We start from the raw sequence: 26,826 nt of genomic DNA, 5'->3' as shown, positions 1-26,826 counted from the left end.
GTAAGCATAACTTCAACTATTATGTGTCCGTTGACAAGCATCAACTTGGATGGTGTCTTCGTTTGATGGTAATAGTTTGAAAATCATTAAGTATACCTTAGATGATTGCACTAAGCTTGTGTCAATACCTGATTGTGAGACCTTGCTTGGTTTGATTCCACTAAATCCATTCATCATTCCCTACATTCTTAGGATTAGAATAGATTTCCTGAACCCTATTCTTTTTCCCCTTTTTTTAATAAGAAGTAAATCCAGAGCCCTATTGATAAATCTTAAGTTGTCAGCACACCTATTCCGCATCATTCATGATAATCCAAACATTTGCGTAAATCCCCAAAGTGAAACATAGCAATTCACATCAACCACTGAACTTACCCACTCGTCAAGACCTGACATGTAGAAACCTTGGAATCATTTTAGTTGATCTCATTCTTAGCATCTGAGGTGATTTTGTTCAAGAGAGGGTAAATTACTTTGGTAATTTATTCTATATTGTTATGTGCATAAAAAACACATCAACACTACCCAAACCCTAATTACGGTTTGTTACAACAAAATACCTAATATATTGCAAATTATGTAATTTTAGCCAATTGGCATAAACTTAGAGGAAAAATCCTCCAATGAGAAATTAGACGCCACATGGGCTCATAACAAACTTTCTTCTAGAAGCTTGTTTCCCTTATCTCTTTCTTTTGTTGCAAATTCAACGATTGTGGATATTGTGCTTTCAATCTCACTTATTGGAGCAGTAGGCATGACTTTCAATTTATCTTATAGGAAGCTCACCTCATCCAAGACAGTGGCAAATGTCTTCTCCCATCTTGGCTCAAAATCCATAGTCTTGCTAGCAAGTACCATGAATGCGTGTATGTCTTCCAGCTGCTTCTTTGAAGGTGAACCGGCTGTCCCAAGGAATATGAATTTTACGCTCTCAATTAGTTGATCAATATCAACATTTATTTCTTCATTCATTTTCTTCCCAAGTATGATTTTGGCTACTTCCACAATTTTATCATGTATCACATTTATTGCATTTTCCACTTGAGTGCAACCATTGTTGATATCTTCAAACACGACTTTTTTTATTTGCAACAAGCTATACCAACGCTGGAAATCGCATGATTGTCCTTCTTTCATCACTTCTTCCTTAGTCTGCTTGGGTAAACTCATCATTGCTTGTAGTCTTGGCATGGTATAATCTTTGGTGAAAGTGAAAACATCACAAGCAGCCATGAAGACTTGGGTCTTGTCAAGAACGCCTGAAACTTTGTCAAATATCCTTACTAGTTCTTTCACAAATGCATTTGCCTTATTGAAGGACTTATTTGCCCAATTCTTCAATAGGTGATTCGAAGTCCTCATTTCCTCTAAATTATCAACTGATTCTGGAAGGAGCAATGGTGGAGGCGTGCTTGAAGGATCATTTTGCCTTACTGGTTCTTTGAGCTGCTGGAAATAGTTCCTCAAGGCATTCACCTCGCTCGAGCTTCTTATTTTTCTCTACTAAAATCTTCAACATATCATGCATTGTCTTCTCTGTGTGATTCAAATCCTCCATTGCCTGCTCGGTAGTTGGAGGTCCTAAGTCAATTGTCTCCAAGTCATACTCATTTGCTGGTTTTTCTACTCTTGGAGTGGCAATTTTTATAACTCGAGATCCTGTATCATCCCTCTTAATCTATGACATCTTGGTGGCTTTCTTCTTTTCAACTGTCTCTTCTGTTTTGTTTAGGAAGCTATCCCAATCATTTATAGGCTCTTCCTCTACTACTATTACTTGCTTTAACAATCTCTCCCTAAGCCATGCTGGGATAGCGGATCTTTCTTTTGCTACATGCACCTCCTTGAGTTGTTGATCCTCTCGGGGTGTACAAGTTATCTCATCATCTTCACCTTTTATATCCACATATACATCTTCGCTTACTTTGTTGTTGGCTTGCTCTTGTGGTGCTAGATTGTCCTATACTTGAGGTTGCTTCCCTTTATTTGTCTTTTCAGACCTATTGTCTTGAATTGTAGATTCCATGGAGTCATTCACACCATGATCTATGCTTCCCTTGGGTGGTTAACTTTCCTTAGCAGTTGCTTTCTTCATTTCTGCTTCATGAATGGATGATCTACTAGTAGACAGACGACTTGAACTTGATTTATGCCTTTTGTGTGTTGATCCTTATGACTTCCTTTCCTCTTTGAGCCTCTAGAGTGAGTTGACTATGCGGTACTTTCCCTCATGTTGTTACTTGCTGACTCCTGATTGGATGAATTGGAGTCTCCCATCAAATCAAATGTCAATTGTACATTCTGGCCCTTCAACTTTTGAGTTTCAATGTCTACCCATTCTCGTGTGTAGGCTAAGACTGGTTTCATCAAATCTTTCAAATCAGTGATCTCAACATCAATCCAATTGACTTCTACTTTTTTATCTCTCTCCTTCATAAGCGGGTTGGGGACACTTTCCACTATCTTGTGCTTGACCTGAAATGTTGACAACTTTGCACATCTTGACGATGTCAATCGGTAGCCTAGAACACATCTTCCTCCTTATCTCAAAAACTTATTAAGCATTCATCCAATAATCCTCTAATTGCAACTAATGCTTGTGCCTTCTGCCATTAGCTCTTCTCATGTTGCCATGTGGATCAAAGTTTTCTCTAGATAGATATGGAATGAGGGAATAGGATCTCAACTCTTCCTTTGACTTGTCAACTGCCTGTAGGGATGGACACACTTCTAGTGATTGTCCAGTTGAGATAGGGAAAGCAATTCCCATCTTTTGTCTGTTCTTTTGAACATTTTCATAAGTGACCAACTATCTGACCAACTCCAACAATATCATCTTGTGAGTAAGATAGCGTGGTAGCATGTATGACGGACAAAAGGTTGTTACTTTCGATTCTTGCCCAGTTGATCTTTTCTCTTATAGTTGACACTGCTCCCATGAAATAAAACATCCAATTCTCATATTGAAATGCTTGATAACTTCTAGTAACTTGGTTGAGTAGAGTGATCAAATCACCAAACTCTTCCTTAAAATCGGTATTGTGTAGCTTGGTGGGAACCTTGGATATGCCAGGCTTTCTCTTCAATACCCAATAGTTGTTAATTATGAATAAGCATCTTTTGGGATCATCATCATAGATAGCTTGTGCTCCTTCTTTGCTCTTGCAGACCATGCCCTTGTAATTCGGTGTGTGTAAGGCTTCACTAATGGTTGTTTCGGTCCTTCGGATAGGTAGGCAAGTACTTTGCCATCGGGGGCTTTTATTGTCCTTGTGTTGGCATCATAGTGTCTAGCACACTCAACTATCGAATCATTGCATTGGATGGCTGGAAGGAAGCCAACTGCATGTACTATCCTCCTTTCAATCTTCTTCTTTGAGAATCCAGATGGCCTACTTGTGTATAATGGACCTTGGAACTTCTTCATGCCAATTTGGCCAAGATTAGTGTCTCCTACATTGCGCTCCAAAATGATGTGATCTTCGTTTCAGGCATCACTCCTCTCGAGTCCTCCTTGATGAGGGTTTGGCTTGAGATTGCTCCTATCTTGGGGGCTGCCATTCTCTACCTATAAATGAGTTTCTAACTGATTGGTAACCTCAAATCTATCTTCAACTTGGCGAAATTGCCCTTATCTCAATGTATTATCATTGTGACAGTGCTGGTAATTACTGATGTTGAGCCTTGAATTCGTTGACTGTTAATGTTGATTGCTTCCTTTTGGAGGTGTAAGTTTGCTATTTCGCAATAATGAATTTGTTGATCTTTTAAGGTGAATTGATTGGTCCTAATAATGACAAATTCACCTTGCTTGAATGGAAATCATGTTGCTCTTTGCAATGATCAGAATCGTTGCCCTTAAATGATAATTGGCGGCCCATGTTGCTGTCCCTCCAAGCCCATTACCTATACACACATCATCCTGTGAGTTTGGTATAGAGAGTGTAATTGGTTCCTTGACTCCAAGAGTTCTTATGACCACTTGTGAACCCCTCGTCACCACTGGATTACACCTCTATCCTCTTCCCATAAGATGAAACAAATAGATTGAACCAAGGATGAAAAAATCGCCTTTAAATAGTCTGAGTCACGATTTATTGCTAGTTAAAAATGGCAACGATTAAATCACTGAAAAATTCGTCAACAATTTTGGAGAAAAAATCACAAAAAAATGGTGGAAAATTGTAGTTGAAAAAAAGTTATTTCGTTTTTAAGTGAAACCCTAAAGTTTTATCGCGATATGCATTTCTTTTGATCCCTGAAAGTAAGTGGTTTTACGCGCGCAGGAGACAAGGCACTCGAATGTTGACGGGAGGGAGAAAGGGCATGCGAATGCTGGAGAAAAGAAAAGAAAAACTTTTGCTATGCCTAATATATTCGTGAATATAGATAAGTAATCGAAATATAAATGAGAGAAATTTGTGAAGATATAATGTTAAAAGTTTCGGCAAAACTCTGTTAAAAAATATTGAAGCCTCCCTGCACGGCTGTAGACAATTTTTTATTGTGGAATCCACTAGTTTAATAAAGCACCACAATTTACTTTGGAAATGGGCTTAAGAAGTTTGACATTCCGATAAAAGTTATTATGGTAAATTTATTCAATGAGTCTTTTGCTTTTCCACTTTTTTTATTTACTTTATATTTATTTATTTTTTACTTTTTTCACTTGTTTTTTGGTATATGTTATGTATTTGATTCAAATTATGATTTATATATTGCAGAAATCGGCAATATGTTATTATGTTCTATAAATTTAGTGTATATATGTGTTTTTTTCATATATTTTAAGAAATTATATATTTTCAAATGTTCGATAAATTTGCCGATTTTTTCCCCATTTTTTGCTTAGTCCCAATTTTTTAAAATTTTGGGCCAAAAGATTTATTGCGGATTAAGAGTTTTTCATCTTTGGATTTAACCACTTCTTCAAGTGCATACATCTCATATGGAATAAATCTAAATAAATAATGCTACTGTATTTACAAACATATCCAGTTTGGAATCGATTGTAACGGATATTTACTTATGGATATGTATCATATAATTTATCATATAAGGCTGCTACGTACCTCAATCCCTGCTTCTGCAGACTTAACTAATATCCTTGGTGTTGATGCTAGGTTGCTGGTATAAGTGATGCCACATACCTGGCCGTATGTTGTTTGCAACTATAAATCAATTTCACTGAATGTTTGAGAGCCAGAGTTATCGCTGCCCTTCCTTCAAGTTGGAACGATTGACTTATATACTATTCAATGGCAATGAAAGTCATGTTGCAAAAGACATGACTCTTGGCTGTTCATAACTGCCACTTTCCTTGCACCCTTTTACATCTATTAGCAACTGATTATTCTCTTAATTAATTTGCTGTCACATGATAATAAACCGTGCATTCCAGGTATCTGTTAGATTATAAATTAATCGAATTATCATTAATATTATTTATGGTTTGGTGTTTGTCTTAGACAGCAATTTTGATCTCTTTATATATTTATTTTATGCTGCCTTGGGTCTGCTAATGCATTTTCTCTTTTCATAATAAATTATTATATTATCATAGAATTCAGACTGTTGTGCGAATGGTTGCAACCTTGCTTGTATTCTTCTTCTTCTTGCTGATTGATATTATTCTAAACTTAATGCCATATCCTTCCCCTCCGTGTCCTTCTACCAAGAACAAGGATGTTGCTTCCTATAACTTAATAACAGCTCTGATCTGATCTGATCCATGGTGATGTCCCTGGATGCTTTTGATTGTTTTCCTTTATATCTCTCAATGTGAAGGACAGGTCACACCTCTTCATCATATATGCCCTTTGGCAAGAGACCACCTGTCCCCCTGAAGCAACTAGAAAGTTGATGAGTGTCTATTCCTAGCGTCCACCCATCAAATAAAATGGTGCAGCCATTCCTTTCCCAAATCCTCCTTTGTTGTTCCACTAGCTGATGTGTGCTTTGGACCTCATTCTGCAATAATGGCCCACTCAACTCATAATGACTTGGGGACTTGAACCCCTTACCTAAGATGGTCAATGCACTAACCAATTGCTCCCAATATGGACTATCAAGAATACTAAACAAAATATTGTTGTAATACCAAAATCTAGCCAATGCCACCTTTGTCTGTTGATGCACTTCCTTATTCCATGAAGTACCTAACAATCCAGGTTGCGCACCAGGAGTGTTACGAGGAATGAAAAAACTAGACATATTGCTGCCCACCCCAATATTTCTTGACCCTGCAGAACTGAGATCTCTCATTGGGGCTGCCATTGCCTCTGCTGTCCTCTTTTTGTCTGCCTTGTTTTGGTTATATTCTGAAAGCCTTGTTTTTGCCTCCCTCTAAACCTCTTCAAGACAATTCTCACATATCGTAATATTCTGTCTAGTGATCTGTGCAAGGTGATATTTGAGTTGGTGTATGCCACCGGTCATAGTTTTCATGCGATGGTTAAAAATAACCTCTCTTGCCACTGCACCTAGTGTGCCATGTTTCCACAAAGGATCCCTCTTTCTACCACCACCTCCAGTTGCACCACCTCTAGTTGCAGAAGTCATTGTCTTTTATAAATTTTCGAAAGAAACCTAGGAAAAGAGACCAAAAGAAATCTAATTATTGAGAAAAAGCCACTAGCTAATTAGAATCCAGATAATCTAACTAAAAGCACTCTTAAATCACAATCACATATTGTGCTGAAAACTGATTTATCTATGATCAGATTATTGAGAAAAAGGCATGGTTTTCTATGCTTTTTTCATAGTTAAATTTGTTGAATTTCCAATTTTCCACATCTGCCAATAATGTGGAGAAATGCAAGCCATACTAAATAAGGAAAAACTAATATCTGTTCATTCAAATTTTTTTATATATTAGGAAAAACTAATATTTGTTTTGAGTTAACAAAAAACTAAACAAGAATGACTGGATGTGATGCTAGAAAGTGGTATAGTTTCTGGCATCACATCCAGTCATTCTTGTTTAGTTTTCTGTTAACTCTAAACAATAACAATTCAAACCTAGAACCACTCACTAAATCAGCCACAAGTTGGTTGTTTACGGATGATACACAAGCCGTGGCCCTCAACTTAGACATATAAACTATAAACATCAACTCAAGCAATTGGTCCTCAGCTTGGAAACTATGGAAAAAAAAGAGCAAAAAATATAAAAACCTCAATGGCTCAATCAGCTATTTTTGGTTGTTAAGCGTCTGGACTCTGAATGCCATCGATTGCTGGAGTCGTTGGCGTGTTTAGGGAAAAAAAAAATGTAGTTGTCGCTCGCGTGTTTGGGAGGTACGAAAAATGCAGTCGTCGAAAAGCGTATTTCACTTTTCCTGTTGGTTTTAGGGTTGCGTAAAAAAAAATGAAAAATGATTCGCTTTTTTTTACGTGATTTTTAATAGTTAACTCGCAATTTTTAACCTACGAATAACTCGATTTTAAACAAAAAATTGTCTGCGATTTTTCAGCCGATTAAATCGGCAGGGCAAATGATGCGCGATTAATCACGATTTGAATGATTTTTACCCGATTTTTTCATCTTTGTTGAAAACCATTCAATATTTTTGAGTTTTTTGCTTAAGAACAGTTGAAACTTACTCACAAATATATTGACATTAATGCCCATTGATAAACAAATTTGGCACCCAAGAATGGAGACAAACTTTATGCCTAGCTGATATGATGTATGGTGGTCAGCACAAGGAATACTATTTTTCCAACTCGCTGAATTCTGCAAACTGCCCACTAGCAATGTCTTCATTATTATCAATGGCATCCAAGCACTTTCTGTAAGCCTCTTGCGAATATTCCAATAATTTGTCTTACCTGCAAGACTTCACAAGTTATATAATCTCCTTTCGATTATGCTTCTCTGTGAAACTTGTATGATATCACCTGCAAATTAGCTAGGGAGGAATTTTGCACCACTGAAGCCAATCCAATCCAATAAATGCCCCCGTGAATCCTATGCAAATTTACCAAGGTTGGCTGAAATGCTTTTTCGTCCAATCAACCAAGAATCCCCGGGGTTTTCGTTCTAGGGTTTGCTGAATTTAAAGAAAAAGATCTCAAATCTCTCCAAGAGAAGAACAAGCCCAAAATGAATTTATTTTTGGCTCTCATCCCCTTTTATATCCCATCTTTGAGAGAATTACTTTTTTTTTCTAATTTTCTTTTGTTTCATTTTCCTGTTCATAAAATAACCCACTTTATCATTTTTCATAGAGATAAAAAATAAAGTAACTATCAAAATAACCAAGGTTTAGCTATTAATTTAATAAAATTAAGTAACCTTGAGAAGCTTAGGACTATTAACAATTTAATTAATTAATTATTCCCTTAAATTACCTTAGTTGGCCTACAAGAATAAAAAGGTTAATAGTCTTCGATAAATGAATCGTTTAGTAAATGGGGACATTACATTGTAAGCGCACAAGTGCCTTTAGGTGTGCCCTATTGATGCATGTTTTGTGACACTCACCAACACAAAATAAAATACGAAGTGTTCTATCCTCTCTTGAACAAGGAAACCTCAAATGCTAAACAGTGTGATCAATTAAGGCAACTCCAAGGTTTGCAATGGCACTTTACAATGGATAAACTCAATGAATGATGTGATTTGTTGTTTACACAAATGGACGTACGCAAAACTTCTCTAGATGTCTTCCTCATTTCTTTTAGGATGGTGACAGTAATGTCTCTAGTGTGGACGAATGCATCAAAGGCTTCTATGAGAGCGTGAGTTCCTTCGAGAACTTTAATAACTCTACCAAGAGTCTGCATCATATCTCTTACGAACTTATTCGCCTTCGTGAATGAATTTTCTATCCAGGTATCCATCAATTGTGCGGAATTCCTTATCTTTTCCATATGATACACTGATCCTACAGGAAGCAAAGGCGGTGGTGTAATTGCTGGATCATTCTGCCTCAATGGTTCCCTGAACTGTTGGAAGTAGTTCCTCCATGCACTTCTCTTTTTCTAACTTCTAATTCTTCTCTACTTCCATTCTAAGCATATCATTGAGTGTCTTTACTGAATCATTCACATCACCTATGGCTTGCTCCGGATTAATTGGACCTAGATCAATAGTTTCCATATCATATTATTTCGTAGTGATTTCATCCTCATATTTGTCAACCATCGGAGTAGCTATTTGTATCTTTTGGGAACCTGAATCATCTCTTATTACCTTAGACATCTTGGCTTTCTTCTTTTCAGGGATTTCTTGAGTCTGACTTAGGAGGCTATCCAAGTCACATACTGATTCTTCATCAACTGCTATCACCTCTTTAACAAGCCTTTCCTTAAGCCATGTAGGGATAGATGATCTTTGTTCTCCCACTTGTGTCTTTTTGTTCAACAACTCTTCTCTAGGAGGGGAAGTTGCCTCATCATCCTTCTCTCCTTCAACTTCATCATTTACTTGAATGTGAGGAGTGTGATCCCTTTGATCTTGTGATATCTTTTCTTTGCCTTTGTCATTCTGAATTGTAGATTCCATTGACTCATCCACTCCATGGCTTGATTCCTTATCAATCCTTTGCTCTTTATGTCTTTCATTTTGATTCATCTCTTATTCACGCTTGGAGGAAGTGCTGGAAGGATGACCGGAATTTGACTTATGCTTCTTTCTTGGTGCTGCTTTCTCTTTATGATCATCCTTTCTCTTCGAACCCTTGGAATGAGTTGATTGAGAAGCACTTCCGCTTACACTTGCCTCTTCTTCGTCATCTACTCTTGTCTCTAGGTTGAATGTCATGGTCATATTTTGCTCTTTCAACTTATGGTGCTGAATGTCTATCCATCTACGAGCGTAGTCCAAGACTTGTTCCATCAACTCCTTCAAATCTACGAATTCCATGTCAACCCAATTGATCTTGATCTCCTTACTTTCTTTGGCATGGGTGGATTGGAGATATTTGCCACTATCCTGTGCTTGATCAACAACACTAAATATCTTGCACTTCCGAATGAAATCAAGAGGTAGCCTAGAATACATCCTTTTCTTCACTTCTACATCATCTTGAACATTCATCCAATAGTCTTCTAACTACCATTTGTGTCTATACTTCTTCCTTGCTATTTTCCTTACATTGTCATAGGGATCGAAGTTATCTCTAGGAGCAAATGGCATGAGTGAGTAGAGAGATAAATCTTCTTCGGCGTTCTTAGCTACTTGTAGAGAAGGACAAACTTCTATTGAATCACCAAGTGAAATAGGAAAAGAAATACTAGATCCATGTTTGTGCCGATATGCCTTAACATATGTTGCTAAATGTCTCAACTCCTCAAGTAGCACTATTCTGTCTGTCGGAGAGCGTGGCAACATGTATGTAGGAGGACATCCTTGAATCCTGATATATGTGAACTTCGGAAATTTGAAAGAACCATTCACCATATTGTTGAATCAATGTTTGTGGTGCTAGAGAAAGCCTTTGATGGGTTATGCCTTGAAGGGTCCTTGTGATATGCATAGTGAAGGCATCATTAACCCTCCTATAGTGATGCTTTGTCAGATGGTGTAGCTGTGGATATGCTTCACATGCTCTTATCTCTCCGGGTCCTCTTCCAACTATACCTCTATAAATCAACTCAGCATATTCATAATTCCTTGCAAGTGAGTAGATGACATAGGAACTCATGTTGAATGTCCTAGTGCGGTTTAGTCTTCTTAGTTGAACATCCAAGTTGTTGCTGATGAGTCTCGCCCAATTGATTGCATCTTTGCCATTGGCGTTTGTCTCGATGAAGAAGAACATCCAGTTCTTGAAGTAGAAGGCTTTTGGTGCACCAACAAGTCGATTGAGTAGAGTTTTGAAATGCCCAAATTCCTCTTTGAAATCAACTCTATGTGGTCTATTGGGCATCTTGCTTTTGCTTGCTCTACTCTTCGATAGCCAATACTTGTTGATAATCTCCAAACATGCTTCAGGATTATCATCATAAACTGATTTAACTCTTTCTACGCTCTTGTAGATCATATCCCTCGGCTCAGATTAGTGGAAGGCTTCACTAATGGCTGTCTCTAAAAGGTAGGCAAGCACTGTTACATCTTTCACTATTGTCCTCGTGTGAGAATCATAATGCTTGGCACATTCAATCATCAACTCCTTGCATTGCACCGCGGGAGGGAAGCCAGCTGCTTTCACTATTCCACTATATATCATCTTCATTTACAGTAGATTCTTCATGTTCTTTCACCATTGTCCAAGGATCATCCTAGATCTTTAGATCACTAACAGGATTCTGGTACAAAACACTATAAGCTTTTGAGGAAGGTATCCAACTCAGGTCACCAAAATTGGTTAGTATGATTTTTAAGATTTCTTTATAGAGGGTCCTTAAACATATAACATATAGCTTGTGTTTTTTGAATATTGCTAATTTTTAGAAGATATATTCTTTGAAATCTATTATTAGAATGGCTATTTTTATATGACCTTCTAGGTCAGCTTTTAGTTGATAGTTGTCCTTAGTAATTCTTTTTTTAAAGATTTCCTGATTTGAAGTTTGATTGTGGACAAAACTGTATAACAAGCTGGCACTGTGTGCGAGCACTGTTTGAAGCATAGAATTTTTAGCTAGTTTTTTTATTATTCATCATTGAAAACTTTGTAAACACTCATAAATAAGTGCCATTAACACTTAGTAGTAAGGAATGGAATTTACCATGCCTATTTTCCTGCTAAAATCACTGATCAAACATTTTATGATCTTGTGTATGTGCTGCTTTCTCTACAAATTGTAGGCTTTTTATTGCTAATCTCACTAAAGTGTGGTTGCTGCTTTGTATATAGTTTTTTCATATGATTTTCTTAATCTTGTGTGTATCCTTTGTTTAAACCAATTCTATTGTTGTATTCACTCTTTGGTCCCTGATTTTAGGTGGAAAGATAGCATTTAATAGCTGTTATAGGTTGTTTGCTTTAAGTAAAAAGACAAAATATTTCTCATCTTGAGTGAAAGTCCTCTTGAACCTTTTGCCCTTGCTCAGGAACTATAAGATATCTGGTTAGTTACTTTTTGTAATGCATATTGAAGACCCCATGAATTAAATTGTACATTGGTAAATAACTAGAGGTTCCACCCTTATGTTTTAGGGCTTTGTTTTATTTTCTGTTACAAAGAGCATCCCCTTCCAATTTGACAAGAGGTTTATCATTGCATGATGTTCCTTTTTGTGTTGCAGTGAAAGGTGCAAATCATAGAACTAACAAATGGAACAAAGTGAACTTAATCATTGCATCAGAGAGGTTTGTCTTCAAATAAATATTCTGGAGATGTAGGTGGAAGCATTGGCACTCTAGAATAGAGAATGAAGCACATCCCTTTGCAAAGGGGAACTAACACTATATATGACATGATTTTACAATAGATGAACTAATACTAGTCATAAATTTCAATATCAGAACAATGTCAAGTGATTTTTCATTCATTTCAGGAAGTAAATGCGAGAATGGCTTGAAAAAAACAATTAACAGTTCCCAGATTTTATTCTGTTGGATTATTGTATTTGCTGGAAATTGGAACTAATAGCTTTTTTTCCCTCCACATTTGTATGGTTGATTGCTTAGAATTTAGAAAAAGAGGCTGAGAACATAATTTCTTATGGAAGGTAGAATTGTGTGCGTTGTTCTCAGAATGATCTTTGTAACCTTTTTTTCCTCTGCAAATAGTTTGTAAGATACTTGTTTTAATGAAGAGGTCTTACTGCAGGCTGCTCGAGTTTTTGAAAGTCAGTTAGCAGAATCATTGTTGGAAGGTGATGGCCAACTTGCCTTCCAGAAGTTGGCAGCAGCTACTCTTGAAAATTTGATGCCAAGAATAGAAGTTAGCAGAGAGTTTGGGCAAGCACGGTGGAGACTTGTATCAGCTCCACAAATTCCAAATCTACTTTCTCTTGATCCTACAGTAGATTTATTCAAATCCCTGGCCAATCTTTCCATTGGTGCCGAAGTGGAAGTGCAATTAGGAAAACACTTGCAGGTAATATTCACATTCTATCTTGGAATCTTTAGATTTGACCTTGAATTTAAAAAGTATATTTTCCCGTTTTCTCTAACATTAAGGTCTTTGGCATTGCCCTAAAATTATAAATGACACCTAACTTATAATGGAGCACTGTAGTAGTTTATATAGAAGTAGATAGAAACTATGTCACAAGGTTTGTGTTTGTGCTCAAGTTCGGGGTAAAAACAAATTGAAGTTATCTTGGAATTGTTAGATTTGATCGTCAATTCAAAAAGTATGTTTTTTCGTGTTTTCTCTAACATTAAGGTCTTTAGCATTGTCCTAAAATTATAAATGACACCTAATTCACAAGGACTGTATTAGTTTATAAGTAGATATAAGCTATGTCACAAGGGGTGTGTGTGTTTGTGTACAAGTTTGGTGGAAAAAAAACTGGCAGTTATCTTGGAATCATTAGATTTGATCTATTAATTAATAAGTATATTTTTCCTGTTTTCTCTAACATTAAGGTCTCTGGCATTGTCCTAAAATTATAAATGACACCTAACTCACAATGGAGCACTGTATTAGTTTAGATATAAGTAGATAGAACCTATGTCACAAGGTTTGTGTTTGTGTTCAAGTTCGGTGGGAAAAACATTGGAAGTTAGTTGATGAAATTTGGGAAAAAAATTCGTGATTAAATTCAAATAGTATAAACCTGCAATTATAAGTTCTCTTTAAATATGTTATATTAAATTTAATATTAAAATTTAGATAATTTGAAATTACTGAAAGTAACATAAATTTGAAAATATTGTAATTAAATTCTAACTTGAATGTATTAGATTGTAATAATAGTGTATAAGATTATATGTATTAACAAATATTTTTAATTTAAAAATTGAAAACTAAATTTAGGTTAATTTAATTATTAATGAACTCTTCTTCATTATCAATCTAAAAGCTAAGTTTAAAACTAAACCCAAAATCTAAACCTTGCACAAATGTAGACATACATAAACAACTGGCAAGATGATTGATGCATGGGAATGGTGCCATTGTGTTTGTGCTACGTCCAATTGAGAGAGCACACTCAGCTCCATTCTTTTCCAGATCACAATTGTTAATACTAACACTCATGACTGGATTACACTATTATCAACAGGGCCCCCCTCTAGCGACTAACGTGCAAGATTTGTTTTAAGTTCTACGTGACAGCTATTACTCACTCTTGACAAAACCAAACTTTTATCATACAAACATGGGATTCTGAGCTTTGGGGTCCTGAGTCGACATTTAGAAGCGTTTCCTTTATTAAGGGTAATCAATGAAAATGGGATGAGGCATTGCATTATTGGATTCACAGAAAAAAGATAAAACAATTTTAAATCACATTTCCTTCCAGTGTATGATATCTACTAAAAACTTCAATACTCACCATTGTATTTTATTGTCGCAAATTGTAAAACTGTGTATAGACAAATCTAATAGTAATTTCCTATGTTGCCAGATTCTTCTAAGAATTCATTGGGTCCGAGATTGATTTGCTAGTAATTCGGATCCTTTAGAAATATGCCACAAATTCACCTAGGGTTTGCTTTTCACCCTGTGGGTTCACTCAGTAGGAAATATGCCACAAATTCACCTAGGGTTTGCTTTTCACCCTGTGGGTTCACTCAGTAGGAAATATGCCACAAATTCACCTAGGGTTTGCTTTTCACCCTGTGGGTTCACTCAGTAGGACCCGGGCGCAGAATTTTGCTGCCTTTTGGACAAATTCTGGCGCCAACGGCAGAACCCGAGGAGAATCTGGGCGGATTTGACAGTTTTTTTAATTTTTAAAAGTTTTTTTTTGACGTTTTTGGTCAATTCGACCCTCCAACCCTAAATTTGACCACTAAAAAGGCAAAAAAGGTAAAGCCAAAAGAGATAGGTTTCTGTTGATTTTTTTAAAAAAAAAAAATTCTTTGCATTTGTTTTACAAAATTTAATGAATTCTCTAGTTTTACTTTTATTTTATTTTTTCATTTTGGTTTGTGGCTTTGTATGTTGTTTAATGTTTATAGATTCAACATTCATAGAGTGGCAAGTGCTTGTAGCACTGGGAACTCCCGGTTCAAAACAGACCTAGGCTCTCCACCATGGAAATATGTGGAAATGGTTCAACAACTCCCAGGTGGAGGAGGTTTCATTTGGATTTGCAGCCATTACAAAGAGGAATATAAAAGCTCTTATAGTAGAGTGAAAGCACATTTGTGCTTTATCCTGCAAAAAGGCATCAAGTTTTGTCCAGGCAGGGCAAAATTTCCAGGGCAGCCTGCACCTAAAACCTTGCTTGCAAACTCTATTGTACTAAAATATATTGAATAGTGTTGGTGTTGGAAATAAGCCACACCCGGACCGACGATGGAGTGGTCCAAGAGGGGCCAGTAGCTCAGTGATAGAGCACTCCAGCAGCGTATGGAAGGTCCTAAGTTCGAGTCCTAGCTGGTCCATGTCTCAACAAAGAGCAAAGACAAGCAGATGAAGCAGCTGGGACTGCAATTACTCATACATTGGAAAGTTTTAGAAGTAAAAAGGCAAAAAAGGCCTCTATGGCTTCAACTTCCAATGAACAATCCATAGAGGGCAATCCATTCTTGCATCTTCTTGAACAACTGGTGACAAATAAAAGAGCAAAGGGGCCCTTGGAAATGTCATTTCACAATGAGGCTAGAGTCATTGCCGACCAAGACATGGCTAGATGTATCTATGTAAATGGATTGGCATTTAATGTTGTTCGCTCATCATATTGGCAAAAAATGGTGAGATTAATTAATGAGGCTCCAAGGGGGGTTCAAGGGCCTAGGTTATGAGAAGGTGCGCACCACTTTATTGGACAAAGTGGTGAAACATGTAGAGGATTCCTTGAAGCCCATGAGGGATTCATGGATCGAAACAAGTGAGTCCATAGTATCATATGGATGGAAAGATGCAAAAAATCGCCCTTTGGTCAATGTTCTTGTAGTGTCGACGAGAGGTGCAATGTTTTTGAGAGCAATGGATTGTGAAGGGCAAGTGAAGGACAATCCATTCATTGCAAACATTCTTTTCCAAGCCATTGAGCAAGTTGGCCCTCAAAATGTTGTTCAGGTGATAATAGACAATGCAAAAAATTGTAGGGCTGCCGAGTTATTAGTTGAGGAGCACTATAAACACATTTTTTGGACACCTTGTGCTGTCCACTCACTCAACCTAATGCTGCAAAAAAATGGCATTAAAGTTGAGTGGATCAAACAAATGTATGGTGATGCCCAAGAGATCCAAATGTTCATCACGAACCACCATATGTCACAAGTATTTAGACCATGGTTGTAAAACTCGGACTCGGCAATGACTTGGCAAGCACAAAATATTTAAAAAACTCGGGACTCGCAAAAAATCGGCAATAACTCAGCAACTTTATCGAACATTTGAAAGTATATTTTTTTAAATATTCTTCAAAAGCACACATTTATATAAATTTAATGTCATTAAATTTATTTTTTAATTATATTAGAATAAACATATATTAATAGAAAACTATTTAAGTCAGAATAGTATTAATTTAACATCATAGTATTGAAAATTCATGTCTCATAGTATTAATTTTACATTTAAATACGCTGTTTTTTAATGTCTGTGAGTCTTTCTGCGAGTGACTCGGCTGAGCAAATGACCCGCGAGTCCTGCAAGTACTCGCAAAGTTTTTCAACTATGATTTAGACAATTCTCGAGATTGGAGCTCTTGAAGGTAAGTTAAATTATTTAAAGTTAAATATGTTTTAGACTTTAGTTTAGTATTTACTATTTATTAAACTTTCTAAGTTTTTAATTTTAATTTTGATGTTTAATTTATTATTTTTATTTATTTTGAAATAGGTTGTTGAGACCCGTTTTGCCTCCAACACTATTGTTTTGAGACGTCTTGTGAAGGTTAAAGAGGCATTGTCAAGAATGGTAACAATGCTAATTGAAGCATATGGAGGCAATCTAGTGGTACAAGGGCAGCTGCCATTAAGGCAATGATACTAGATGACTCTTGGTGGGATTGTGTTGAGTACCTCTTGAGATTTACTGAGCCCATATTGAGCATGTTCCAATACACTAACATGGATAGGCCTTGCTTGGGTGAGGTATATGATGGCATTGACTCCATGATTGAGGATATAAAAAAAATCATAAATGAGAAAGAGCAAGATCCTGAAAAAACATTCTTCAAGGAATTATAGAAAATCATGGTGGAGAGATGGAACAAAATGGCTACACTTTTGCATATCCTTGCCTTTGCATTGATCCCAAAGTACTATAGTCGGGAGGTCCTTAATAAGAGTAGCAATAGAGTTGCCCCATATAGAGATCATAAAGTTGCTATTGGATACAAGGCAACCCTTTGTAGATTGTTTCCAAATTCATTACAGGCTGTGGTGAGGGCTGAAGTCATCAGTTTCACAAGCATGGATGATTGTGGTATTGAGGTTGTTGAAGACAAGACAAATGTTGATGCTCATAAATGGTGGCACTTCCATGGAGAAATATACCAGCACCTACAACCCATCGCCATCAAAATTTTGTCACAAGTAAGCTTTTAACTCTTAAGATTCTAATTTCTAATTTCTTCATTCTTAAAATTTGTATTCATAACTCTTAACTATGTAATTTAAAAATTGAAAATCTTGATAGGTTGCTAGTTCATCATCATCCGAGAGGATTTGGAGCACATAATCCTTCATCTACTCAATAAAACGCAATAGACTACATTCCAAGAAGACAAAAGACTTGCTCTATGTGCATTCAAACTTGAGGCTCCTAACACACAAAGATAATACCTACAAACAAGGGGAGGCAAAACATTGGGATGTTGAACCAGATCATGCAGAGTTGGATGATTCAATTGCCTGCCTTAATGCACTTAGAGTTGATGATGATGATTATGAGCTACCTAGTGATCATGAGGCTGCTCCCGAGGCTGAGGTTGCTAGTACCACTGCCAGTGGCACTGTTTGTTCTTCGAATTTGCCACAAGAGGATGATGATGATATGTTTGATGACTAGGCTGATTGTTAATGTTGACATTATTATTTTTGAACTTAAACATTGATATGGTGGTGTGTTTTGCTATTTATTTACTGCTGCATATATGTATATATTTTTTATTTTTTTATGTTTTTGTATGGACGAATCCAAAACGAACCCAAAAAAATGAACGAATTTGCAAACCCAAATCTTGAACAAAAATCCAATTCCGAACCGGGACCGGCTACTTAGGTAATTTCAAATTAATTTTAAGGGTTTTTGTTATGTTCACCAGATTTTGAATTTCTATAATAAAATCCATCAAACTTTGACCTCGCGAAATATCCAATAAGCAAATGAACATACGTAATCACCATTAGCAAATAATATTTGAAAACAAAACAATACACACATCAACAATCACTCTTCAAATAAATTATAAAAGAACAGTAATAATTGGCATCAACAAAATTGCTTTTACTAAAGGCTGTATCCTTTAAGCAGATGTTTCATCAAAAACCCAAACAAGGGTGGAATTCTCTTCAGTACTAAGATAGAATTCCAAAATGATTAGATTGAAAATACAAAAAACAAGAGAAGACATCTAAATATATCATCTTGAAGTTTATTTAATATTATTTCTCAGAAAATGTTGGTCCAAGTGAGGTATACTACTACACAACAAATGAAAGTTAAATGTTATGGCCCAAATATTTGGACACATTTTTAAGTAATGTCCATGTTATATTTATGGTTTTGGATCTCATTACTTATGAGTTGGATTTTGGCAGCAAAGATCAACTCAACTTAAAAAGAATAGAAAATGTAGAAGCACGTAGTTGCTTCAGGAGATAACTAGGCATGTCACTAATAGGGAATGCAGCCTAAGACTTTCATTTGATTACATGTTGTCGTGTGTGTGAAGTAAGGTACCTGCAGCTGCAACACAAACACTCAATAGATCATTACAAACATGGTTGGCAAATTGAAATCAAATGAAAGATAAACCATGACAAAGCGATCTATCGCCTCCTAAGAGATGCGAGTGTGGATTTGCTCTCAGATCTAGATGAGCAATCCCAGTGACTTGACTACACCAAGACGGAGGATTTAAAATGATATGATGTGCAAGCTAGATGAATGCATGATTAAACTAGATTGATCCAAGAAGCTAATTGTGCTAATGATATGCATGATTATACTAAATGATGATGCAATTAAGCTAAATGAGAGAATGATTATGCTATATGATAAAACAATTATGCTAGAGAATGATCAAATTAAGGTAGATCTAAGATGCAATAAATGATTAACAATGCTAAACTAGAATGCTTAGAAATGATATGCCTATAATAACAATGCTTGAGATGAGGATGAGATGGGATGGATCTGCGTATAATAACAATGCTTGAGATGAGAATTAGATGGGATGAATCTGCCTATAATAACAATGCTTAAATGATATGAGATGGGATCCTTTGTGCTCCAAAATGGGGGGATATTTATAGGATTTCCAAGGCCAGGGGTGAGGTGGCAGGAATCAATGGTCAATATTGAATTTGAAGATATCAAGGGTCAAATTGGAGGAGGTTGGAGAAGAGGTTGGAGGGTGGGACACATGTCATCTCTGTGGTGACAAGTGTCAAGGAACCTTGCTCATAAGAGGGCAAGTGTCCAAGGGAGGAGACATGTGGCATAAGTGCCATTTGTATCAAGGGGAGAATATCCACCCCATAGGAGGTTAGGTTGTGCAAGATAAGATAGGGCTAGCTAAACCCGGGATTAGGTGGAATGGGTTATGTTAGGAGGTGGTTAGGTTAGGTGATTAGAAGTTAGGAGCTATGTGGGGAATTTGAATTTAAAAATTCAAATAATAGGATTAAAGGAAATAGGTTAGGTGATTAGAAGTCAGGAGCTATTGATTTGTTTTAATTAATTAGGCGATTAAAGGAAATGAATTAAATGGGGGGAGGATTAATTAATTCAGATTAATTAATCAAAGGGGACTATTGAAATGAACTTATTAAATAAATCCTTAGATTTATTAATATGTAGGTGAATGGGGGAATTTAATCAAATTGCTAATGAATTCAATTAAATTGGGAAGGGGGATTAATTAAATAATTGCTTATTTAATTAAATATCTTCAGACCATTTTTAGGTGTATACATTTTGCCCCTCTTTGAAGTGAGGTGTGATGATGCGTTGATTCAAAGAATAATCTCATTTTGATGATGTTGATGTGATATTGGTTCGATAGGATGCCCCAAACATTGGTTGATAAATTGTGATACGATGATGCCCCATCAGGAGATCAATTGAGATAATTGACCTTTGATGTGTTTGAATTTTTGCGAAACTGATTTCTGGATTAGAAATGACTTGGTTTCTGCTACGTTGATTGATGAAAGTGCGAGTTCTTCGATCACTGTGATGTGGTTCTCGATGTGAAGATTGATAGAGCTTGATTGAATTGATAAGATTGATGAAATTGAGATCTAGTCTAGTTTAGGAATGACACCTCCCGTATAAGACAAAGATGATCAAAGCGTTTGGTTTCAGGAACGATATATCCTGTATAAGACTTGATCAAAACGTCTAGTTCCAGGAAAGATACATCCTGTATAAGACATGATAGGATGGATCAGATGAGATGGATTGATTGGATAAAGAATTGACATTTTGTTGATATCCTGTTGCGGGAAGATTCAGATATGCTGATGTTGGTACATGTGAGGGAGTCGCATAAGATTTGCGTTGGGTCGACAACATTTGGAGAGAGATGAGTTATTGATCTGATTGTGTATACACCTATGATGATACATTGATGATTCTTGCGATAGATTTGGCCTTGGATAAGATGAGCTTTTGTGATCCTATGCAAGAATGAAATGCAAGCTAAATGCAAAGCTGCGATCGGACCAGCACTGGGTTATTGCTTTTTTTGTCATCATTGAGCTTTTAAGATGTGGGAAGTGAGTGCAAACATCGATGGTATAATTGAACCGTGATCACTTGAGCACTAGTTTCTTGGGTTTTGATATTGCAAGTTAGCACAAGCATCGAGATATAATTGAACCAAGGTGACCTGAGTGTTGCTTGCGTAAAGCAGGCATATTAACCATTTCTATATGCAAATCGAAAATGTCTTCGATGATACTCTGATGATCATGTCCTAAGACAAATTTGCACATGTTAATGGTTAATTTACAGATAGTAGACAAGAAAATATCATGTTCCTCTAGTCAAAGACATCCTGGAGTCACTCAGAAATCATGATAGCAAAAATCAAGATATAAAAGTTGAACAATCATTGATTAAAGTGCGAAAATCATTAGGCAAAAGATATCATCCATTGAAAAGTGTGTTGTGCTTAGACTGACATGTGATAGTTTGATGGTTGATAATTTGATCTCGTGTTCAACGTTGGATGTGTCTCAGTTTCGCTTGGCAAGAGTTGTCTAACTATTGCTCTACCTGTTTAATGAAGCTCAAAATGATGGAAGATTTTGCCCCCAGCAAGGTGCAGGATTTTTCCCCAAGCCTAGAAACAAATTTTATTATGATATAACCAATGATCCAAACCATGGTGAGAAATCAGGTGCGATGCTTGTGTATATACAAAGGCTCATTTGTGGATATGGATAGTGCTGATGGAAATGAAATGCAAGCGGAAGGATGCATGAACTAATAGATGGAAGAGCTAGCTGATAGATAGCTCTTGTTGCCGTGTTTTCACCATCTATTTTTATTGCACTTTTTCTCATATTTGATTTTTTTTTTCTCTGTTTTCGCTGTATAATGGGAAGATTGGCGAATAAAGTTTCTCTTTTGGCTCTTTGACAATTCAGGAGGGAGGATATTATCTTTCAGGTATGTATAAGTTTGGCCATAGCGAGACGAATCATGCTCAACAAGGTGACAGATAGTTTTGGAATTAGGACAATTATGTGTAGGGTAAAACAACTCTTCCACCAAGAATTCGTAACGCTCTTGATTTTCTTGTGTCTGAAGTAGAGAAGCAAGTGTTGCCATGGCGTCTATTGCTTTGTTGTCATTCCTTGGAATCTGCTAAAAAGTTATTTTGACAAAGTATTTCTTGACATCATCAACCATCTTCTTATAAGGCATTATCTTTTCATCCTTTGTTTGATAATCATCACTGATTTGATTGATGACGAGCTGAGAGTCTCCAAAGACCTGTAGCTGTGTAATGTTCCATTCTATGGCCATTTTGATTTCTGTGACCAAAGCTTCATATTCTGCTATATTGTTGGTACATCCAAAGCTTAATTTGTACACCTTTTGAATTGTATGACCTTGTGGTGTGATGAATAGAATGCCTGCTCCTGATCCATGCTATGTATATGAACCATCAAAGTACAATTGCCATGTCTTTGTGGTGACCGTTAGGATATCAGCATCAAGAAATTCAATGTGTAAAGGACAATCATCTTGAAGTGGTGCCTCTGCTAGTTGGTTGGCAATGACTTGTCCCTTGATAGCTTTTCTGTCCACATACTCAATATCAAACTTGCTTAGGATCATGATCCATTTTGCTAATCTTCCTGTTAATGTCGCCTTGTTGAGCAAATAGTTCAATGGGTCGATTTTAGCAATCAACTTGATGGAGTGAGATAGTAGATAGTGGCTCAATTTTTGAGAAGCAAACACTACTGCCAAACATTCTTTTTCTATTGGTGAATAGTTGAGCTCGTATCCCACTAATGTTCTGCTGATGTAGTAGATGGCTTGTTCTTTTCCTTCATTATCTTGTTGTGCAAGTATAATTCCTAATGATACTTCTGTGGTTGATACATATAGTAACAACAACTTTCCTGGAATTGGTGACATTAGGACGGGTGGTTGCATGAGATAGTCTTTGATCTTGTTGAATGCGTCCTCACATTGATTATCCCATTTGAAATTAACATTCTTGTGCAACAAATGAGTAAATGGTTGACATTTATCTGCTAGCTGAGAAACAAATTTTTTGATTGACTGCAGTCTACCTTGGAGTGATCTAAGTTGACTGATATTCTTGGGAGATGCCATTTCCATGATTGCTTTGACCTTAGCTGGGTCTACTTCGATACCTCTAGCTGAAACAATGTATCCCAATAGCTTGCCTGAAGTAATACCAAAGGCACATTTCTTGGGATTGAGTCGTAGCTTGTATTGTTCTAACCGGTCAAAGACCTTTTCCAGTATTCCTATATGTTCTTCTTTGTTGTATGATTTTGCCAATATGTCATCCACATAGTCTTCCATGAATGTATGGATCATGTCATGGAATATCATTGTCATAGCCCTCTGATATGTAGCACCTGCATTCTTTAGTCCAAATGGCATGACGGTCCAACAGAAAGTACACCATGGACATGTGAAAGTTGGCTTTTCTTGATCTTCAAGTTCTATTTTAATTTGATTGTATCCGGAGAAACCATCCATTAGAGAAAACATGGAGTGTCCAACAGTTAAATCCACAATGATGTCAATGTTAGGCAAAGGAAAGTCATCCTTTGGACTTTTATCTGGTTTGGAAACAGAAACAATGTTTGATACCCATTGAGGATATGTTACAGGTCTGATAAATTCCACGTCCAATAATTTCATTAGTTTTGCTTTGAGGAGAAGAGCGATATGAGGATGCATCTTCCTTAATTTCTATTTAACGGGTTTGGCTCCTGGATTGACATTTAAGTGATGCATAATAAGATCTAGATCCAACCCTGGCATGTCTGCATATGACTAGGCGAAATTGATTTGCCTTCGTTTGAAGAATTCCATATATTGCTACATTTCTTGCTCTGATAGAGAAGTTGCTGAATGTAGGATCTTTGGTTGCTCTGTTGAACCAATGTTAACTTCCTTTGTTGGTTCGATCAAAATGGATGACCTTTCTTGATAGTATTTAGGTAAGGTGTCAAATCTCCCATCTTCCGGTGCCTCGAGGAGGTTTTCATTGTTAGATGTGTCCTTTCTTTTTACTTTTTCTCAGTCTAATGTTGCCAATAAATGGTTTTCAGCAGTAGACCTGATATTTTTTTCTTCATTTTCTCTTTTGCGACTGAGAGATTTGGCACCCACTTGACTAGAAGATGCGTTGTTGAAATTCCTGGTGAAAGTTGTTGCGGGTTCGATTGCATTAAGATGTAAGGATATGGCATGGTCATTAGGAAAGGTATCAATGGCAATATGTCTTTCATTTTCCCAGTCAATAAGTTTAGGATGGATTAGAGGTAAGGGGTCCTCAGGTTGAGATGCTTCGAGGGTATTAAGGGTCATGATAGAGATGTCAAAGTTTTTGATAGGTATTTCAATGTCTAAAATGATACTCTCATCAGAATGACCTCTCATAAGTATCTCCTGATTGTCCTCGATTAATTCCAAGTCAACTGAATGTGATTCTAATTCAAGTGGGCGAGTTCCTAATGTTTGCCCTACATACACATGAATTACATCGACACCTACATCTTCTTGAAAGCAAGTTTCTTCAGATGATTGTTCAGAATGATAGGAATCCCATTCCCATTCATTAGAATCTGTCTCACTTGCAGCTTGCAATTTGCAGATTTGTTCATATAGCTTTTGATTTGTTTCTTCTGTTTTTCTTGCTATATCTTTTCTTCTCTCATATTCAACTTCGTCTGGGTTGATATTGAGTTCTGTCAACCTTGCTATCAGCTTTCCTTGATTTGTACCAACCTCTTGTTTGTTTTTCCTGTTGATTAGAAGCTTTCTTCTTTTGCCATTTCATGTTTGTTTGTTCTCGTTGCTTGACAGATGTTTCTTCCCTTTCAATTGCAAGTTGTTCTTGTCTGTTTTCATGTTCATCTTGTTGTTGGCTAGAAGATGTGTCCTCTTGAAGAGTAACTTGTCCATACCCAAAGCCTGATTTGTCTGTAGCCTGCTGAGTATGAGGTTGGATAGGTTTTGAGATACCTTCTTTTCTTTTTCCTACAAGACCTGTTCCAGTGTATCTCATTTTTTGAAGGATGTTAAATCCTTTTCCATATTTTTTTGTAGGTATTCTGACACTGTTGATCTTTTGTTGGACTTTATCAGCCTTGTATAGCCATTGTAGCATGTCTATGTCTTTTGTTTCTTCTGATAAGGTCCCAACACTAACAAATGCTCCATCAAATATTGGAAGATGTTTCACAATTGGTTGTTGTTTAGAGTTTGATGATTTTCCATAGGATTTAGGAGAAAGTGGTAATTGTGATAGTGAATATTCTCCGTCCCCTCGATCTCTTAGCTGCATTTGTTTTTCCATATTGACAAAATTGAGGCAAATGATTTTTCTTTGGATTGTGTGTTTGAAGACAATGCCCCCCTATTATGAGGAACAATGACCTCTTGAGTTGGTTTTAGATTACTATAGTACTGGAATGGATTTGAAGCTGCTGAGATCGTGATTTCCTACCCATTGTAGGGAAATTGCAAGCACTGATGATATGTTGATGGAATAGCTTGTATGTCATGCACCTAGGGTCTTCCCAAGAGTATGTTGTATGATAAATGCAAGTCTAGAACTTGGCATGTTGTGTCTTTTTGCAAAGGTCCCACTCTAATGGGTAATATCACAATTCCTTTGAAGGAACACTCTTCTTCATCATATGTTTTGATTGTGATCTTTTTTCGGGGATCCACTGCATCTTCAGAATAACCTAGAGCACGGACAAGACTGAATGAGCAAATGTTTAAGCCAGCTCCTCCATCTATGAGGACACGTTTAACGCGCATCTTGCGAATGAGGACTTCAATATGCAAGGGAGCGTTATGGGGATGTTGCAAGGACTTGTTGTCTTCTTCAATGAATGATAAGCAGTGAGGGTTTGTGAGGTGTCCCACCATGGTTTGGAATTGATCTATATCAAGATCTTTGGACGTTGTTGTGTCTACTAATGCTCTTTCAAGAATTTCTTTGTGTGCAGGTAAAAGATTTAAAAGTTCTAAGATGGATATTTGCGCGAGAGTTTTTTTTAGTTGATCCACTAGACTGTATTGTTTTGAAGTGGATGACGTGTTAGTTGTAGGACCCGACAAAACAACTTTGGCTTTGCTTCTTGTGATAGCATGAGCAGGTTCTTGATGTTGTTTTTCTTTAACCACAATCACATTTACCACATTGTCATATGCATGAGCATAGTTCACCTTTGCTTTACCCTTACCATTATGTGCTGCTAATGATTCACCCTTCTCATAGTTTAGAAGTGGAGTTTTGAAAGCTGTATGAGATTCGTTTGTCGTATGTCCATCCGCAATTATCACTCCATTATCAATCAAATCTTGGATGACATGTTTCAACCGCTGACAATTATCCGTGTGGTGTCCCTTGTTTCGATGAAAATCGCAATAATGGTTGTCATTCCACCAAGAGGGTTTCACTTGAGGTTCGAAGTTTCTTCCTTCTGGCAAAGTAATCAACTTGTTTGCGAGAAGCATCTTTAATGCTGACCCATGTGGTTCACCAATGTTTGTAAATTTCTTTCGAAAGAAATTGTTGAAAGTTGATTTTTGGTGATTATTGTTTTGTTGAGCTGCTGCCAAGTGACTGGATAAATTGAAAACCAGTTGCTTTGGTTTTACATTGTTGTTATCCACTATCCCATCATTGACGACATTTCGATTTCTATTCCAAAATTCTGGCTTATCATTGTTGTTGTTGCTAGTATTGTGGTTAGGAGGATTAACTCCCTCTTTGTATAGCTTCAACTCACCCTTCTTTACTATGGCTTCCTCCATTATGATTCCATTATCAATCATCTTTTCAAAATTTTCATGGCATTGCATTTTTAGATGATAACTCATTTGTCCGTT

General features: G+C 36.7%; 1 protein-coding gene and 1 long non-coding RNA gene across 3 annotated transcripts in view; both read left to right on the top strand.

The window, feature by feature from the left end:
- Window positions 1-26,826, top strand: part of LOC131061447 (protein SUBSTANDARD STARCH GRAIN 4, chloroplastic) — a 277,450-nt gene that overhangs the window by 236,990 nt on the left and 13,634 nt on the right. For both annotated transcript variants that reach the window (XM_057995142.2, XM_057995140.2), the window contains one exon: window positions 12,730-12,999. In XM_057995142.2, coding sequence (XP_057851125.2) covers window positions 12,730-12,999 — 270 coding nt within the window. The remainder of the gene's footprint in view (window positions 1-12,729; window positions 13,000-26,826) is intronic.
- Window positions 14,607-17,946, top strand: LOC131061450 (uncharacterized). The gene is made up of 3 exons (XR_009110539.2): window positions 14,607-16,738; window positions 16,867-17,564; window positions 17,668-17,946. It is a non-coding gene; the product is annotated as an uncharacterized LOC131061450 (long non-coding RNA).

Source organism: Cryptomeria japonica, chromosome 8 (assembly GCF_030272615.1).
Source record: "Cryptomeria japonica chromosome 8, Sugi_1.0, whole genome shotgun sequence".
Classification (NCBI taxonomy): domain Eukaryota; kingdom Viridiplantae; phylum Streptophyta; class Pinopsida; order Cupressales; family Cupressaceae; genus Cryptomeria; species Cryptomeria japonica.
Note: the sequence above shows the minus strand (reverse complement) of the source record. Positions and strands in the feature narration are given on the sequence as shown.